General features: G+C 40.4%; 1 protein-coding gene across 2 annotated transcripts; it reads right to left on the bottom strand.

The window, feature by feature from the left end:
• Positions 1 to 740: 740 nt before the first annotated feature.
• Positions 741 to 19,922, bottom strand: LOC121551185 (nuclear receptor subfamily 5 group A member 2). 2 transcript variants are annotated; one of them, XM_041863734.2, is made up of 7 exons: positions 19,746 to 19,922; positions 17,410 to 17,528; positions 17,168 to 17,309; positions 13,813 to 14,471; positions 9,426 to 9,545; positions 8,418 to 8,565; positions 741 to 1,665 (listed from the first exon to the last, which is right to left on the bottom strand). In XM_041863734.2, the coding sequence occupies exons 1-7, from the start codon at positions 19,765 to 19,767 to the stop codon at positions 1,412 to 1,414; spliced, it is 1,464 nt and encodes a 487-aa protein (XP_041719668.1). In that variant the 5' UTR covers positions 19,768 to 19,922; the 3' UTR covers positions 741 to 1,411. The 2 variants fall into 2 exon arrangements, with proteins under 2 accessions (XP_041719668.1, XP_041719667.1); XM_041863733.1 differs by lacking the exon at positions 19,746 to 19,922 and adding an exon at positions 18,221 to 18,307.

The following is a 19,922-nucleotide window of genomic DNA, read 5'->3' as shown; positions in this document are numbered from 1 at the left end:
TTCTACTAAGCTATATGGAATTGTTTTAAGAAGGTCATACCAACGATAATTTAGCTATTTGATTTTGAATTTAAAGACCCTTTGAAGTATCCCCCAAAAATATGTTAAAAAAATTAGATGCATTTTTTGGGGGGGCTTTACTGCTATTAGCCCGTATAAATGCATTTAATAACAGATTCACTACATGGAACAACAGACAGTCCCCCAAAAAAATCTAACGGAAGTTTGTTCTGACATCTCTGTCCTATATCTGAGAGATAATAAAGATCAGGAAACATATTGTTTGTTTTTCTTACATGTATTTAACCCCTTATTTTTGGCACTAAACAGTCTCCATATTTACTTCCATTCATTTCAACAGGTACCGGGGGACCTTCAGACGAGTCTTGTAAGGCCTGTGGGTGTCCTAGAGCAGACCAACCGACATGTATGTGTTTGTGAGAGACACATTAGTGTGCAGCCCAAACTGTTCAGACGCTACAGACAGAGGTTGGCAGATCGGCTGTACTGAATTCAGACGAGTCCCAAGACGCTTGTGGGGGTCATAGAGCAAAACGGACAACACCATCGTGTTCGTGAGTCTCGTCTTTCCATAGAGGAATCATATTAGTTTTGTAGGCCAAAACGTTTGGACGCTACAGGTGATTTTGTGAGAAGACCGATTTTCTGGATGTCTCATGGTCTGACAAACACCGCTCTAGCTCTGTCACCTTTCACCGCAGATGCGGAAGTGCAGATAAAAAACAGATATCTCTAGCTTAAACTGACAGATTTGTATGTGGATCTTTGTATTATGCTAATTAGATTTCCACGGGGGCGCGGACATCGATTTTAGGGTTAAACTGAATATGAGTGTGCTTATGTGATTCTTGTAAACACGTGTAGTTAATATATTAGAATATCAATATCTAATAGAAAAAAACTATATTGAACATAACCTATTTTTCACACAACAATTTTATGTGGTAAAGTTGGTGACAATTTACAAAGGAACAAGTGCTCAAATAAATATAGTGTTTACACTATATTTGAAAGGCTAGGACAAGTCTGAATGACGTGTGTTATAGTGCCTCTTTCATCTGAAGAATCTGAAATATCTCCACTAGCTCTGATATAAGACTACACTCTGCTGCATTCAACAAAAGGTAAAAGTTACATTTACATACAGTATCATAATAAAGCTTGCTTTGTAAATTTGATAACTATGTACATTTAAAGAACTGCCAAAAACACAAGTCCATATTCTGTTTACACACACCTGGGACAGAGGGGCTGCTCACGCACGCATGCACACACAAACACAAACACACACATCATTCTCTCTCAGCTGTAATCGTAAACCCCCTCTTTCGCTTCCACAGCGTCAGTCCCACAGACAGTCTGCTGGTGTATGGTGGTGGTAGCGTGGTGCTCATACACAGGCCCTCTTGGCATGCAGCATCTCGATGAGCAGGTTGTTGCAGGGCACCTCCCCACTCAGGTGTTTGTAGCACAGGTAGTCCTCTGCCTGGGTGCTGAGGGCTCGCAGCTCTGGCAGACGCAGCACCAGCTGGCTGAACTTGTCCAGGTACAAGGGGTAGGTGCACAGAGTGTACTCCAGCAGAGCCCCATTCACCTGCTCCTGAACACTCTCCACAAACGCTTGATTCTCCAACAGCTTTACATCTGGACAGGGACATAGGAAAGGGCTTTAAGGGGATTCAATTACTCTCTAGATGATCACATAAATGGGAGAATATTTATTTATTTATTTGAAACTGTTCCTCAAATCCCAGTGTTAAGTGTTAGCATCAGCAACTTTTTGTGATCAAGTGTAGGCCTAAACTTTAGCATTGAAATTGCATCAGTGTATTACCAATATTCATTGTCTGGTACATTGGATATGTACAGCATGCAGCAGGGTTGTGTGTGTGTGTGTGTGTGTGTGTGTGTGTGTGTGTGTGTGTGTGTGTGTGTGTGTGTGTGTGTGTGTGTGTGTGTGTGTGTGTGTGTGTGTGTGTGTGTGTGTGTGTGTGTAGTGTGTGTGTGTGTGTGTGTGTGTGTGTGTGTGTGTGTGTGTGTGTGTGTGTGTGTGTGTGTGTGTGTGTGTGTGTGTGTGTGTGTGTGTGTGTGTGTGTGTGTGTGTGTGACAATAGCTTGAAGTCCTCAAATGGACTTCTATTCAGCATCAGCTGAGTCCTGCCAGGAGAGGTATTCATAGAGTAATTAAATATTTTGAATAATCTTTTCAAAACGCTTAAGGGCAATTAAATTGCCCTGATAAACCTGACTCATTGATTGAAAGATGAGAGAGAGAGAGCGACAGAATGAAACATTCAACGGAGATGGCAATATTTTCTGCCTGTGACGAGTGCTCTCATTATTCTAAAGCCTTTTGTTCCCAGCTCGCTGGCGCTAAATAGCTGTCGCTTAAGGGAATCTGGGCAACTGCTGTCCATACACACAACATATGCAGAAGGAACTGCATGAATGTCAGTCAGACTATCGATTGATAGGCCCATCCATTATTGTTCCATTGAGTGCTATTAAGGAATAATGGGTAGAGTTGTCTTCTTTGTTAATGTTGCCTTTTGACAAGGCCCTACATTTAATTAAGTGAATTTACCTGAGAATAAAGGATTGGTTCAGACAACAGTTGTAACCTTCTGGGAAAATAAACATATATCAATGGCTGTGACATTTCCATTTAAAATGTCACTACTGCCTTTCAAAATAAATGGGACAGCGTGGGTTGAATAGATCCGTACCATCTTGTCAACTAAAACCTATTTCCAACTAAGCTTTTGACAAAGTTATTTGCCCAAACCACAGCAACATTACAAAAAAGTGTGAAGAAGTACCTCAAACCTAATCAAATTCAGAACTTGAAAGGCCATAATAATTTTCAAGGATGAGAAAAAAAGTGCTGTTATGTGGTCTATCACAAATCTATTCCATTCTTGAGCTAGCTGTAATAAGCTATACATGAGCTGTATGTCGTGCAGTCAGGGTAGGCAGTGTAGGCAGTGCTTACACTGTGATAATCTAATTTAAAAAGCTGTTATGAAAAGCCAAATAGAAAATACAATTATATAAAAATGGTCATTCTTTTTTGTTATCTAATGCTTTTTCGAAATATTCTGGTGGTTTTTATGGGTAAAATAATGTATATTACTAAAACTGCATCAAAACCTCAGGACAGGCGCCAGGGCTGGCCGATTTCCATAATTTATTTTTATAATTTATTTTTATAGTGAAGACCATAGGCGGCCTGTGAGTTTACAATTTATCCTACCATTTCTACCGATCTGCGTGCCAGTTTTGATCATTTTTTGTGGAAAAGTTTAATTTCAATAATAAAGTTCTAATTTCTCAAAATCATTGCCACGTGGTTAATAATAAAAATCTGAATTAAAATGACAAAAATTTAACTAATGGGAGAGCACCAGCCTCAGCTATATTGACACATTGATACACTGTGATCCATTTGCGGCTAAACACATAGGCCTAAAGCCGACAAATAAAAACAGTAGAAAATATCCTGTCTGCCTCCCTTTCTATCTGTCTTGACTTGAGCTATGCTCGTGAAGTGCAACGTATCAAATCAATCAACTGGGTCCAGCCCGAAGCTGTGGCTAGCGAATTTGCAACATTGTATCAACTAGCCTATTATGGGCCCTCAGAGTTTCCTGCGCCAGTTCCGGACAGACAGCTGTTTTTTTATGACGTTTCCACTGGATATATGGGATCATCAGATCATGACATTTTGCTCTTTCACACCAAGGCTTCGTAATTATCGAGGCCAGGAAAGTGTTGAAAATACTTTTCTAATACTGTGAGGAACTATTATCATTCTCAATGGATGTTAAAAAACAGACTTTCTTGACTTACTGTGTGAGCTGAAGAAAAAATGAAGAAGCTCAGCTTATTAGTGGTGGAAGTGCTGAGTAAAAGAAAGGTTCACCCATTTTGAATGTTATATTGTTTTTGTGCATCTATGAGTGATGTTCCATCTATTCCCTGGGTAATTTCATGTTTTCATGTGTATCTGAGTTATTGGCGTTCAAGCAGGCAGAAATTCTGCTGGTATGATGTAGCACTGTGATAAAGTTATGTAGCACGGTGATAAATGACGTAGCACTGTGACTACACTGGAAGTTAATAGGAATAGGACTTTAAGATCGCGAAAACGTCTATCATGCATGTCAGATTTCAATACTGGCCAATGTCTTTGTCTTGTTTTGTATGCTTTGTACAAAATAATAAAATGCAGGACGACAGGATATTTATAAACGTAGCTCTTTATTAACTAGCTATAACTGGCATGTTCATGTGTCTCCGGCCATGATCATCTTTCCAATGACCTTACCACCTGGGTGGTCTTAACCAATCATAGCACAATATGATATGACAGTAGAATGCATCCAATTACAATTCAGTATGCTGACACATTTGAATATTACAGTCTTCACTGGAATTAGCCATTGATCATATTTTTGCTATATTCCTACCTCGAGAAATGTGTAATTTAACGGAGGTTCTAGCACATTTTTCCTATTTGTTTGCCTCTTTAGTTCAGGGTGCGTTGCATGTGCCGTTACCAGATATATTATAGAAAAAATATAGGAATTCAATGAATGAATGAACGTATAACGCCTCACACAGCAGACTGTCGACCAATCGCGTTCACGTTGCGTCACGCAACATGACAACAAAAAAATATCCTGTCATCACGCAATCCCTTCTCAGAGTCAGTGTATATGTCGAGAAACTTGCCTATTTTCCTCAAAAGTACGTAATGTCACGATTCCAAAGCTATACGACACAACAGATAGCAAACTAATTATCTCACATCTCGGAAAAGATTTGTAATGGTGTACTTCTTGTTGACGAAATTCGTGCTTATGTTGGGTTTTTGAGATAGCTCCCAATAGACTCCCATTCACTCCTTGAAGGAGAGTGCTCTGTCCCGGTATCGCCGAGAATGCACCGCGCGGCCCATTGCCGGAACATGGGCAACATTTCCCATCTCTGTGAGGCACATCGATCGGCAGTTTGAACATGGTGAGATTGTCGACTCCTAAATTGATAGTGCAGTTTGTTTAGGCGATTTTACAGCTAACCAGCTACTTCACATGTTCATTTTGTCTTTGATATTATTGTGTGTAGCTACGTTTGCCAGCCAGCCCATGGAGAAAGCATTGCATTGTGGATTTTGTAGTCGACTTGAGCTTCAACCGATTTCCAGAACGATTTTCCATGTTGCTACCAACCTTATTATAACGCCAAAAGGAAACATTTGGTCACCAAACTATTATTCTCATGTTATTTAAGACTGTAAATTAAAGGAATTAGTGGGTTTGGGTGTGGTTTTCCTTTAAGACAATCAGAAATCAGTCATCCCCAAATGGGCACTTTCCTACATTTGTGCTAAGCAGGCCAGGTATTTCTGTGCGTGTGCTCCCTAAAAGTCATCAGGACAGAGAAACCAAACAAATATGGATGCACTCCAAACAAAAGACAATAAAAAAATGGATGGTTATGAAATAAACCAAAACTTGTTTCTCACAAGTGTAGCAGGTTGTGAACTCTGCAAACAACGTTTCCACTCCGAGAATGAGAACAGTAAATTACTGTAATTGATACATGCATTAACATAACTTAATGTAACCAAATGACAGGGATTAACAGTACATTTGCTAGGCCTACTGGTGACATGTGTAATGGGGAATTGATACAAATAAACAATCAAAGGGCAAACAATTCACACAATGAAACAATTAATGCACAAGAATTAGCGGGAGACAGCTAAACACATTCCGGGGAGCTGAGTGCATGCATTTTGGAAAGAGATGTGCCATTTCTTTGCCACACACCCCTCCCCTTCTTCTTGTATCAACATTACAAATGATATTCAAGACACATTATCTTCACACATATTTGACATGCTTTTCACTGACAGCCACAACTCAATAGTCAACTAGGCCTATTGTCACACGCACTGCCCAAATTCGGGGCTTCCCAAATAGGCATAGGCCTATTTTTTTTATGAAGCTAATGATTATCATTGGCTAAGTCATGCTCTCTGGGGAAGTATTTTGAATAATTTTATTTAGAAAGGAGTAATTATATTATTTTGGCAAAACATACATTTGCTTTAGGAGAAACCATCATACGAACTGTGCACTGTGCACCTGCCAACTTTCCTTTCCAATTCGTGTGGCTGAAACCAGAGATCTGTATATAATGACGAGATGCTCATGTCTCCATCCTAACATTGGGAGTCATTGTCCCAAAGGCGGGAAGCTTAGCTCTGTACATTAAGCCCATAGAAACCCATTGGGCTTATTTTGGACAGATTTTTGCGAGAGTGAGCCCTCTCGCTTTGCCAGGACCCCTAAGGCCCGCCCATAACACCGGCCCTGGGGTATGCATGCCTTCCTCCCCAATGTCCCCATCCATTCAAATCATTGACTTGCGCGCAGTTCCTGACTCCAGTCACTGTTAAAGGACAGGGTCAGCATTTGCCTCGCTGCTTTGCCTATCTGGCATTTGTTTCATTGCAAATTAAGGGCATGCGTATTGCCTAAACACGTTGTGTGGGTAAGCTCTGCACATTTGGGCGTGTTTACATAATTTGGCGCACGTGTCCCTTAAACTGAATGAAGCTAGCTAGCTAGCAAAAACAACCTGACAAATGGACACTATATACTGCACCTAGGGCTGCGGCGGCCATGAAATGTTGTCAGCTAGTGATTGTCAAGCAAATAACTGCCGGTCTCATGGTAATTGCCTATTAATTAGCATAAACACATTTAGCATCTCCTGGCTTCCACGCATAGCCTAAACACCACTAATGCAGAGCTTTGGAACATCTACACTACCAGTCAAAAGTTTTAGAAGACCTACTAATTCAAGGGTTTTTCGTTATTTTTACTATTTCCTACATTGTACAATAAAAGTGAAGACATGAAAACTATGAAATAACACATATGGAATCATGTAGTAACCAAAAAGTGTTTAAAAAATCAAAATACATTTTAATTTGAGATTCTTCAAATAGCCACCCTTTGCCTTGATGACAGCTTTGCACACTCTTGGCATTCTCTCAACCAGCTTCATGAGGTAGTCACCTGGAATGCATTTTAATTAACAGGTGTGCCTTCTTAAAAGTTAATTTGTGAAATGTCTTTCCTTCTTAATGCGTTTGAGCCAATCAGTTGTGTTGTGACTAGGGGGGTATACAGAAGATAGTCCTATTTGGTAAATGACCAAGTCAATATTATGGCAAGAACAGCTCAAATAAGCAAAGAGAAACGACAGTCCATCATTACTTTAAGACATGAAGGTCAGTCAATACCGAAATTGCAGTCGCAAAAACCATCAAGTGCTATGATGGAACTGGCTGTCATGAGGACTGCCACAGGAATGGAAGACCCAGAGTTACCTCTGCTGCAGAGGATAAGTTCATTTGCGTTACCAGCCTCAGAAATTGCAGCCCAAATAATAATAATTAACAGACACATCTCAACATCAACTGTTCAGATGAGACTGTGTGAATCAGGCCTTCATGGTTGAATTGCTGCAAAGAAACCACTACTAAAGGACACCAATAATAAGAAGAAACTTGCTTGGGCCAAGAAACACGAGCAATGGACATTAGACCAGTGGAAATGTGTCCTCTGGTCTGGAGTCCAAATTGGAGATTTTTGGTTCCAACCACTGTGTCTTTGTGAGACGCGGTGTGGGTGAACAAATGATCTCTGCATGTGTATTTCCCACCGTAAAGCAAAGAGAAGGAGGTGTTATGGTGTGGGGGTGCTTTGCTGGTTACACCGTCTGTGATTTATTTAGAATTCAAGGCACACTTAACCAGCATGGCTACCGATACGCAGCGATACGCCATCCCATCTGGTTTGGGCTTAGTGGGACTATCGTTTGTTTTTCAACAGGACAATGACCCAACACACCTCCAGGCTGTGTAAGGGCTATTTTACCAAGAAGGAGAGTGATGGAGTGCTGCATCAGATGACCTGGCCTCCACAATCCCCCGACCTCAACCAAATTGAGATTGTTTGGGATGAGTCGGACCGCAGAGTGAAGGAAAAGCAGCCAACAAGTGCTCAGCATATGTGGGAACTCCTTCAAGACTGTTGGAAAAGCATTCCAGGTGAAGCTGGTTGAGAGAATGCCAAGAGTGTGCAAAGCTGTCATCAAGGCAAAGGGTGGCTATTTGAAGAATCTCAAATATAAAATATATTTTGAATTGTTTAACACTATTTTGGTTACTACATGATTCCATATGTGTTATTTCATAGTTTTGATGTCTTCACTATTATTCTACAATGTAGAAAATAGTAAAAATAAAGAAAAACCCTGGAATGAGTAGGTGTGTCCAACATGTTGACTGGTACTGTCTATCCATGTGGTCTACTCACTGGGATTGAAGAGGAGGAGGAACTTAAGGCAGGCAACCTCTCTCCTGTCCACCTGCAGGGTCAGCAGCCTCCCAGCCAACTCCTGTCCTCTCTGGACCAGGCCTGAAAGAGTCACCCCTGCCTGGGACCCCATGGATGACAGATCCATCTGCAATACCACACAGGAGGACAACATTATATTGTACTGTATATACAGGCTTTAAATTGTGCTGGAAACCCACCACATACAGTACAAATGTACTGAATTACAGTACAGTACAGCTTCAGTACAAATACATAGATGCCATATAATGAGTCAGCCGTAGCTTCTCACGACTTTCTAAATGAATGAGATTGATAATTTATGTAACATATTGGACGTTAAATCCTCCAATTCCCATAGCAGTTTCTAGAAATAATAGCACTTCCTCCTGTTCCCACAAACCTAGTCTGTAGATAAAAATGCTTTAAGTTTTCCTGCTGTCTTATGATAAATAAATAACGGCATTTCAACAAGAGACAAATAAAAACAAACAGCTATATTTCTCCTCTCCACCCAGGAGTCAGTTACAAGCTGCAGAGACAAGCTGAAGCCTGTCAGCTGATGGTTGTTTTTTCCTGTTCTATTCTGCATCTCCAAACATGACCAAATGTGGAAAAACAAGAGCAGGCATCTGTGTGGGTCATCATTTGGTCAGGGATAGGCACTCCTTACACTACCAGGGTCTCCGCTTACAGTAGTAGGCTATCTATCTATCTATTTGTGGATATAGTCCCAATTTATATTGTGTCACTAAAATAATGTGTGGTAATTACATTGGAACAATGTAATAACAGTAATTACTTTGTAGAGACACATTATTGCAAAATAAATCTATCTACACAAATATTTATTGCTATCCATAGAGGTTGTGTATTTGTAATGACTACATGATGAATGCATGTGTGTGTGAGACTGTATGTATTTCTGGTATTCATTAATGAATGAGCATTGCATTATTTTTATGTTGGAACTGCAAGGCTGCTTACCTCCTGGCCAGTAACCAAGAGCAGGTTGCTCTCCTTCCCATGCTGCACTTGTCTGAAGACATGGTCCAGGACCAGCAGCTCAGACCAACTGTTGTGAAGAAGCTTCATCTGATCCCCCACCTCAAAGAATAAACAGAAAACAACAGGTCACCTCAAAGCTCAAACTCATTCCACACAGCTGGCAAAACATAGTGGTAGTGGAGAACCAATCTAATGTCAAACCCAATGTCAAATAAAACAGCCTACACTGATATTACAACCTCAAGCGGGCATCAATTTAATATCAACCCCCTTAAAAGCTAGCATCGACATGGGATAGTGTGGTTCCACCTGAAACACACCATAGCTACGTGGACAGATAAATGGGGTGACTATAAAACCAAGAGAGGAAGATGAGGGTCCTTGTGCCATATTTCCAGCATCTGGGGCTGGTGTCAGTGTCTCGCGTCTCATCACGCTGCATTTACGAGCCACAGAGATGACCTCTCCCACCTCCTCACCTCTCCCTGTCCTCCGTCACCCCCCTAGCCCTGCCCATTAAAGCCGACAGGAGTGTGTGGTGTGTGAGGGGCTGAGGTGGCCAGGGGGGGGGGGGGTGATTGGACACTCACTGCTAGCACATATTACTCTGGGAGCCGAAGGACGACTCAGTCAGTAATTCTGCAGCTGGTGACACACTGAGTGTTGCTGTAGCCCCCTAATAGCATTGTCCCGCACCCGGACACACATTCATCTGGCACGGGGATGACAGAATTACTACCCCTCGAATGAAACTATATATCTGTCCAGAGGAGAAGTCCAATCTTGCTCCCGGGTTGGACCTACAGGACCAACACAAAATATTTCACACACGCACACTCACATACACACAGAGACACATAAGAGGCTCTCACATTCTCCATAATCATAATCCCATAGCTAGATGAGATTACATACAATGTACTAAAATAAGATTTGATGACCATTTTATCTGATATTATTTCAAAACGAAACCCCATCACTATCGTTGATGTTATGTCTCAGACCATTGTTTGTCCAGGGGCAGAATTCTCCTCCCCAGTCAGGTCTTACACCATAGTCCTGATGATCCTGCCGTAACTACTAACCACTGATCACTGCATTAGAACGTGGGTCCTCATAGGCATATAGGCCTGCCACCCCTAAAGAAAGACTAAAGGAAACTAAAGTGAGGGGCCACTGGCCACTGTGTGTATCCCTCTGACACAGCCTATACAGAGATACAGTGCCTTCAGAAAGTCTTCATACCCCTTGACTTGTTCCACATATTGTAGTGATACAGCCTGAATTCAAAATTGATTACATGTATTTTGTTCTCACCCATCTACACACAATACTCCATAATGACAAAGTGAAAACATGTTTTTAGACATTTTTGAAAATGTATTGTAAATTAAATACAGTATCTCATTTACATAAGTATTCACACCCCTGAGTCAATACTTTGTAGAAGCACCTTTGGTAGCGATTATAGCTTTGAGTCGTCTTGGGTATTTTTGAGTCGTCTTGGGTATCATTTACATAAGTATTCAAACCCCTTTGCTATGACACTCTAAATTGACCTCAGGTGCAATTTCCTTTGATCATCCTTGAGATGTCACTACAACTTGATTGGAGTCCTGTGGCCAATTAAATTGTTTGGACATGATTTAGAAAGAAACACACCTGTCTATATAAGGTCCCACAGTTGACAGTGCATGTCAGAGCAGAAACTATACTATAGAATTGTGATATGGCATATATCTGGGGAAGGGTATAAAACAATTTCTACAGTGTTGAAAGTTTCCAAGAGCACAGTGGTCTCCATCATTGGGAAATTGAAAAAATATAGAACTACCCAGATTCTGCCTAGAGCTGGCCGTCCAACCAAACTGAGCAACCGGGTAAGAAGGACCTTGGTGAAGGAGGTGACCAAGAACCCAATGACCACTCTGACAGAACTACAGAGTTCCTGAGATGGGAGAGCCTGCCAGAAAGACAACAGTCTTTACAGCACTTCACCAATCTGGACTTTATGGGAGAGTGGCCAGACAGAAGCCACTCCTGAGAAAAAGGCACATGACACCACGCCTGGAGTTTGCAAAAAGGCACGTGAAAGACTCTGAGAGCATAAGGCAATAGATTATGTGGTTTGATGAGATAAAAATTGCTCTTTGGCCTGAATGTAAAGCGCTATGTCTGGGGAAAACCAGGCACAGCTCATCACCTGTCTAACACCATCCCTACCATGAAGCATGGTGATGGCAGCATCATGCTATGGAGATGCTTTTCAGCGGCAGGGACTGGGAGACTGGTAAGGATAGAGGGAACAATGAATGGAGCCAAATACAGGCCAATCCTTGATGAGAACCTGCTTCAGAGTGCAAACGAACTTAGACTGGGGAGAAGATTTACGTTCCAACAGGACAATGACCCCAAGCATAGAGCCAAAGCAACGCTGGAATGGCTTCAGAACAAGAATGTGAAAGCCCTTGAGTGGCCAAACCAAAGCCCAGGCTTGAATCCCATTGAAAATCTGTGGTAAGACTTTAATATTCCTGTTCACCAACGCTCCCCATCTAACTTAACTGAGCTTGAAAAAATCTGCAAGGAAGAATGGGAGAAAATCTGATACAGACATACCCAAGACGACTCAAAGCTATAATCGCCGCCAAATGTGCTTCTAAAAAGTATTGACTCAGGGGTGTGAATACTTATGTAAATGATTTTTTCTGTATTTAATTTTCAATAGGTTTGCAGAGATTTCTACAAACATGTTTTCACTTAGTCAATATGGGGTATTGTGTGTAGATGGGTGAGGATTTTTTTATATATTTAATCCATTTTGATTTCAGGCTGTAACGCAACAATATGTGAAATAAGTCAAGGGGTATGAATACTTTCTGAAGGCACTGTACCATTTTCCTTTCTCACTCAGGGAGTGTGGCCCATCAGAAAATCCACACAATGGACTCACTGTCTCTGAGATAAGGCTGAGAGAGAGATAACAATAACGTGACAAAAAGTTGCTTCTAAATATACGCTTCAATTCAGACCTGGTGCTACATGTTTTCTAATGTTTCACGTTGCAAAGAGCAAACAATCCGTTAGTAAGTTCCCGTCGCAAACCATTCTCTGGCTGAGGACAGCATGAACAAATAGCACAGTGACCATTGAGCAATACCACTGGTCAGCCTTCATCATGGATGGGTAACAATGACAAAATACAATTACAAAATACCATAAAGATCAATGTATCAAAATAGACTACAAAATACTTGTATTTTGAAATGTATTTCATTAAAATACATGTATTTTGTATTTTAAAGTACAGAAATTCATTTGCAAGTAGCTGGCCCGAACAACAACAACATTCTCGGTAACGGTTACAGAAACGTTTTACTTGCTATAACTGAGATGTGTTTTTTTCATTCCATATGTGTTATTTGTCCAATTTGCAATTTGTAAGTCGCTCTGGATAAGAGTGTCTGCTAAATGACCAAAATGTAAATATATATATGAAAATGAACATACCAAAATTAACTGCAAAGCACACTGGGTATTATTATTGGCCTTGTGTCGGGCGGAGCTCATTAGAATAATACTTAGCATGCTTTGCAATTGTCCATTTTTACATATACAATTAAATGTAGTTCCTTTAGCAGATGCTCTTATCACAACATAGTGTCATCAGACTTCTGATACCAATGAAGGGTAAACTGCGATAATATTTTTTATTATAAATGTATTTTGTATTTTAAAAATAAATACTGTCCCTCATCAAGACCAGCATGCTTTGTCTCCTTGCATTGTCTCTGTAACATAACATATCCAGGTCAGCTACTACAGTGTCCAACAACAGTATTGATGTCTCTCTCTGGGGCCGGGAGTAAAATTTGACTGGAGCCATAACTTATGCTGTACAGTATGGCACAACTAAAATACACCATTCAGTTGACAAAGATAATTAAAGTACAAGGCCTATCTGGCTTGGACAGTGATGCATCTGAAATCATTACCCAGACTGGGTTATGGTGTCATCTCCTTAACTGCTGCTCTGTTTGAGTGCCACCACCAGGAACAAGGAGGGGCAGAAACAATGACAGCTATCTGTCATAATAAATATAACATTTTACACAGGCCTTCATTCTTTACTGCGAATACCTGTGTGTGGGTGCAGCGTTCCAGCAAGAACATCAGGTAACCAAAAGATAAAGCTCTACCTCTATAATTTATTCTTGAATGTTCTTGATATCACTTATCTATTAAGTGGAATAATAAGATCATTACAATGATAATATATGATACTGTGATCATGGTTATAAGGATACTTTCTCAATGTGCATCTCTCGCCTATCGTTTCTGTGTGGACTGGAGCCTGGGAGCTTACCTTGAGCTCCTTGAAGAAGATGCAGCTCCTGGCCCACTCCACTATGGAGAACAGAGTCTGGTCTGCCATGCGACACATGAGGCTGAAGGTGCTGAGCTTTTCCTGCCGGCCCCGGCCACTCTGCTCCTGCTGCAGGAAGGCCATAATCTTACTCTGCACCTGCATCTCGTCTGGGTCGCAACGCAGCAGCTCCAGCACAAGGGGGGGCAGGCTGGGAGCCTGCGGGGAGCCACCGGTGGGGTACACGTCCGGTAAGGGGTACCCCACCAGAGACTCTGGGGAGCTTGTGTAGTGGTCAGGGTACTCAGACTTGATGGCCCTACTGGGGAATGCTGTGTACTGGTACTGGGTGGGCAGGGGTCCATGGGGCTGCATGGCCACCCCCAGGGAGGGGGGTCCGTAGAGGCTGGCCTCGTAGTCTGTGGCATTGTTGGAGGCTGGGATGGAGGGCATGAGCCCTTTGGGGAGGGAGGGGAGGCTGTGCAGGGTGCCGGTGAAGCCATAGTTAGTCTGTACAGGGGAGAGCTGTGGAGGAGCAGACTCCAGCTTGAAGCCTGTGGAACGGATCAAAGCCTTCTTCTGCTGCTTCATGGCTCTATCCCGCTTGTACATGGGGCCAAACTTATTCCTGCCCCCACGCATGCGGTCTGCACGCACCGCTATCAAAGGAAGAGACATCACGTTGAGAAACAGAACTAGATCGACAACAGTGGATCTGTATATGCAATTTGTTACTAGGCTACTATAGCCAGAAAGATATCATGGACAAATGTCACTCGTGTAAAATAATTCCTTATACAGTACCAGTCAAAAGTGAAATTGTTTACATTTTTAAATTTTCGTCATTTAGCAGACGCTCTTATCCAGAGCGACTTACAAATTGCAAATTGGACAAATAACACATATGGAATCATGTAGTAACCAAAAAAGTGTTAAACAAATCAAAATACATTTTAATTTGAGATTCTTCAAGTAGCCACCCTTTGCCTTGATGAGAGCTTTGCACACTCTTGGCATTTTCACCTGGAATGCTTTTCCAACAGTCTTGAAGGAGTTCCCACATATGCTGAGCACTTGTTGGCTGCTTTTCCTTCACTCTGCAGTCCAACTCATCCCAAACAATCTCAATTGGGTTGAGGTCGGGGGATTGTGGAGGCCAGGTCATCTGATGCAGCACTCCATCACTCTCCTTCTTGGTAAAATAGCCCTTAAACAGCCTGGAGGTGTTGGGTGATTGTCCTGTTGAAAAACAAATGATAGCCCCACTAAGCCCAAACCAGATGGGATGGCGTATCGCTGCAGAATGCTGTGGTAGCCATGCTGGTTAAGTGGGCTTTGAATTCTAAATAAATCACAGACAGTGTCACCAGCAAAGCACCCCCACACCATAACACCTCCTCCTCCGTGCTTTACGGTGGGGAATACACATGCAGAGATCATCTGTTCACCCACACTGCGTCTCACGAAGCCACGGCAGTTGGAACCAGAAATCTCCAATTTGGACTCCAGACCAGAGGACACATTTCCACTGGCCTAATGTCCATTGCTCGTGTTTCTTGGCCCAAGCAAGTCTCTTCTTATTATTGGTGTCCTTAAGTAGTGGTTTCTTTGCAGCAATTTGACCATGAAGGCCTGATTCACACAGTCTCCTCTGAACAGTTGATGTTGAGATGTGTCTGTTACTTGAACTCTGTGAAGCATTTATTTGGGCTGCAATTTCTGAGGCTGGTAATTCTAATAAACTTATCCTCTGCAGCAGAGGTAACTCTGGGTCTTCCATTCCTGTGGCAGTCCTCATGAGAGCCAGTTTCATCTTAGCGCTTGATGGTTTTTGTGACTGCACTTGAAGAAACTTTCAAAGTTCTTGACATTTTAAGTATTGACTGACCTTCATGTCTTAAAGTAATGATGGACTGTTGTTTCTCTTTGCTTATTTGAGCTGTTCTTACCTTGTTACAACACAACTGATTGGCTCAAACGCGTTAAGAAGGAAAAAAAAATCACAAATTAACTTTTAAGAAGGCACACCTGTTAATTGAAATGCATTCCAGGTGACTACCTCATGAAGCTGGTTGAGAGAATGCCAAGAGTGTGCAAAGCTGTCATCAAGGCAAAGGGTGGCTATTTGAAGATACTCAAATATAAAATATATTTTGATTTGTTTAACACTTTTTTGGTTACTACATGATTCCATATGTGTTATTTCATAGTTTTGATGTCTTCACTATTATTCTACAATGTAAAAATAAAGACAAACCCTTGAATGAGTAGGTGTGTCCAAACTTTTGACTGGTAATGTATAAGTCCTTATAAAGAAACTCATGCAAACATCTATCATTGAAAATACAGCCATAACAAGTGCACAGGAAAATAGCCTAATTTAGTCAGGAATGTGTTTGGCAGTTTCCTGAACCAATTTTTTGAAAAAGCAATGTAAAACAACCACCAGGGTATCATACTCCGGTAACACTTTATTTGGATAGACTGTAGCTCAGTTGGTAGAGCATGACGCTTGCAACGCCAGGGTTGTGTGTTCGTTTCCCACGGGGGGCCAGTATGAAAATGTATGCACTCACTAACTGTAAGTGGCTCTGGATAAGAGCATCTGCTAAATGACTCAAATGTATCAGTAGCATTTCAACTAACTATCTACTAACCTTACCCTAACCATAACCGTAGCAAGCAGTTGCTCATTAACAGATAGTTTGTTGAAAGTGTGACCCATTCTCCTTTATTCTATTACACATTTGAATTATCTTTTTGACAATTTACTGTACACAACATAAGCTAATGCCTTTGCAGTTACATAACGTTAACCTTGTTGATGTAAATAGAACGTATCCGTTTAAAACCTCAGCGAGAAGCCCAGAGTTTTATCAGCAGGTCAAGAATGTGTAATTTCTCCACGGAAACAGGTGCTTTCTCGCATCACATGCCTGGGAATCACTGGCGCAATCCGCGCTCTGGCCCCCTCATGTTTTGCGCGCTCTAGCCCCTCACAAAACCACGTGGACCCTCATGCTAAACCGCTCTAGTCTGTATATTGTCTGTCCCTAATTCAAAGCTACCACTACAACTTTTGCAAAAACATTTAACAATCCAGATGCAACTGATTGCTAAAACAGGCATCCATTGTAGGCCTACCGGCCATAAAGAAGAAATCTACATATTTTAGGCGAATAGCAAATTATTACAAAATGCAAATAGATCTACAGTCATAAATATATATATATATATATATGCATATGGAAAAATATAGCACAACATTAAGGGTATATTTATTCTGGACAATAATGTTGAAATGCTCTCACTGATAACGTCAAATGAAGGGGAAGAATGATGAGGAGAACCATACCTTCTAATCTCATGCCAACATTGAGGCATTTCTGGAATCGGCAGAAGGGACATCTCTTCCGCTGTGTTTTGTCTATTTTACACTCCTGGTTTTCTGCACAAGTGTACCTCTTATTGTTCTGGACTGTCCTCTTGAAGAAGCCCTGGAGAAAATATCGACATTAGGTTGATGGGCCACAAAACCCACAAACACAAGGGGGGGAAAGGACATTTTAAATAATGAGTTATTCCAAATGAAAATACCTTACAACTTTCACATGTAAGGAGTCCATAGTGGTATCCTGAGACCTTATCTCCACAAACAGGACACAATTCTTCCAAATCTGCATCATAGGTGTAGTCCATTACTTTCAAAGGGACGCCTAGTTCGCAAATAAAATCAAGGGTCAAGAAAAACGGATGACACAGGGATGTAATTAATCAATTCATTCAAATAATGTACCGTTTCTTAATCAAATGCATTTACTGCCCTTGACAAATTAGAAAACACAGGACCAAATTGCAGGATGCATAGCAGTTGTGAATAAAATGTCTGCTTTAAATCAAACTTAATTCCAATAGGCCTAAAACCTAACAAAAAAAAGTTTGGCTATTAATAATTATGATCTTAATATGGTTTGACATATCATAATGCACATAGGCGAAGAATGCAGAAGTTTATTGATTTCCACATTGAACATGATAAATTGATGATGCACGCATGACTGTAAGTCGCTTTGGATAAAAGCGTCTGCTAAATGGCATATTATTATTATTATTATTATTATTATTATTATTATTATTATGATCTGGTGATATTCACATTTTTAAGAGAGCTGATTGGCAATCGTTTGTCTATTTCACAAACATAAGACTGATGATTCCATACTATATGCGAGCATACCATTTTTTAAAAATATTAATAGTTTATACAAATCCAATTTAATTCAAAAAATATAGAATTATGTAACGTCTATTAGGGCCAACCAACATTATCCTAAAATAAAACAGGCAAATGTTTAGACAGATTCGTTGAGCCCAAAATACACCAAATATTAGGCGCATAGTTGGATACCTTTATTGTCCCCTTCTTCCAAGTGCTTAATCCTATTAATCATGAAATGCCCCAGACCAGGATAGAATAACGCGTTTTATAATCCACACACACAATACGGTCCACGCGCGCTTCAGCTTCAGTAGTCTTCTGTCTTTATACGCCTCGCACGCATAGCCTTCGACACGCGCACAGGTCCTGTACTCAAGGCTCTTCTATTGGGAGATTGGTCAATTAGCCGTGGATGCGACAACCTATATTTAGAAAACAACCTATGCGGGACGGTGTACTCTTTCTTGCTACCTAATAAACGGTTAGAGATGTCAAATCTGAAGGAGAATGCCGTGAACCAACATGGTATCAAAAAGGAATGGAGGATGACCGAAGGTGATGATATCCATTATTATTCATATTATTAGTAGGCCTATTATTAGTAGTATTTTTCTTATTAATCTTATGATTATTATTATGAGTATCATTATTAATAATAATAATATTTATATTAATATTAATATTATTTATCATTGTTAGGCTATAATTATATTTATTGCAATTACTGTTATTATTATTCATGTTGTTTGTTGTTATTGATATTACTATTATCATAATCATCAGTCGTTTTTGTTTTCGTTATTAAGATGTAGACTAAATTAGGCCATATTGATGTGAACAGCAATATGTTTTACAAGAAATGAGTAGGCCTTCGCATCAAAGGATAGACGTATACTTTCACATCAATAGGCGTTAGATATGTGCTAGGGTAGATCTATAAAAGTAAACGCAGACCCCATGCATATGACTTCATTATATTTCAAGGCCGTTTCAACAATACATTTCAACAAGGAGCGTTAGTCTATTAACTAGCGTACTGTCATTAATTTTGACAAAATAGGAAGATTAGGTTATATCAGATAAGTAGGCTTAATTATTTTGTTTGGGCATAAGCTATTTTGTAGAATTCAATTCGATTCACTGATTCATATTGACTCTATTTGCCGTTTTGGCAATTATGCAAACAGCTTTAAAGATATCGAAATCTATTAGCCTACTCTATATCTCAAGTCCAGATGTCGAGAGGAAGCATTTCATTTTGTACCATTTTGATTTCAAATGCGCCAAACTAGGTAGCTAGTGTAATATTTGTTCTGATTTTTCTTACTGAGACATGAAGAAGCCAAACAAACCAAAAATAAAAGTGTTCAAGGATAAATACTTTTGAACTTATCGAATAGCTTATTCCTCGGATAGCCTGCTGAAGGCTTATGCAAGGTTTATATAATATTTGTCTAGATGCATTATGCTTTAAGGCTTCGCCACAAATATGGGAAGTGCAGACATAATTTATTAATTAAAATTGTGGTCTATCTCCTTCCTAATTACTTTAAATAGGCTATTCGAAATGGACTTGCTACAACAAAACATTAGAGGCATATTACTCTATGTATAAAATATTGCATAGGCCTATCTGTGGGTTTACAAAGTTAATGTTGGCATATCCAAAGTTTAAGACAATTTTACAGATTCAACTAGGGGATATTAGACTTACCTTGTGCCTTTTCTCCCAACATTTGATTACCTATGAGGTAGGCCAGACGTCGACGATAATTAAACCTATTAAATGCAATGCTGCAAAACTTTGGCCACTTTGGATGTCATATAAAATCCGAATATAAAAAAAACAAATACTTTGACTAAAGACGGATGATTTGGGATAATGGGGATC

The sequence above is a fragment of the Coregonus clupeaformis genome, chromosome 18 (assembly GCF_020615455.1).
Source record: "Coregonus clupeaformis isolate EN_2021a chromosome 18, ASM2061545v1, whole genome shotgun sequence".
Taxonomy (NCBI): Eukaryota; Metazoa; Chordata; class Actinopteri; order Salmoniformes; family Salmonidae; genus Coregonus; species Coregonus clupeaformis.
The sequence above is the reverse complement of the archived record's forward strand: the minus strand, read 5'-3'. Positions and strand labels throughout refer to the sequence as shown.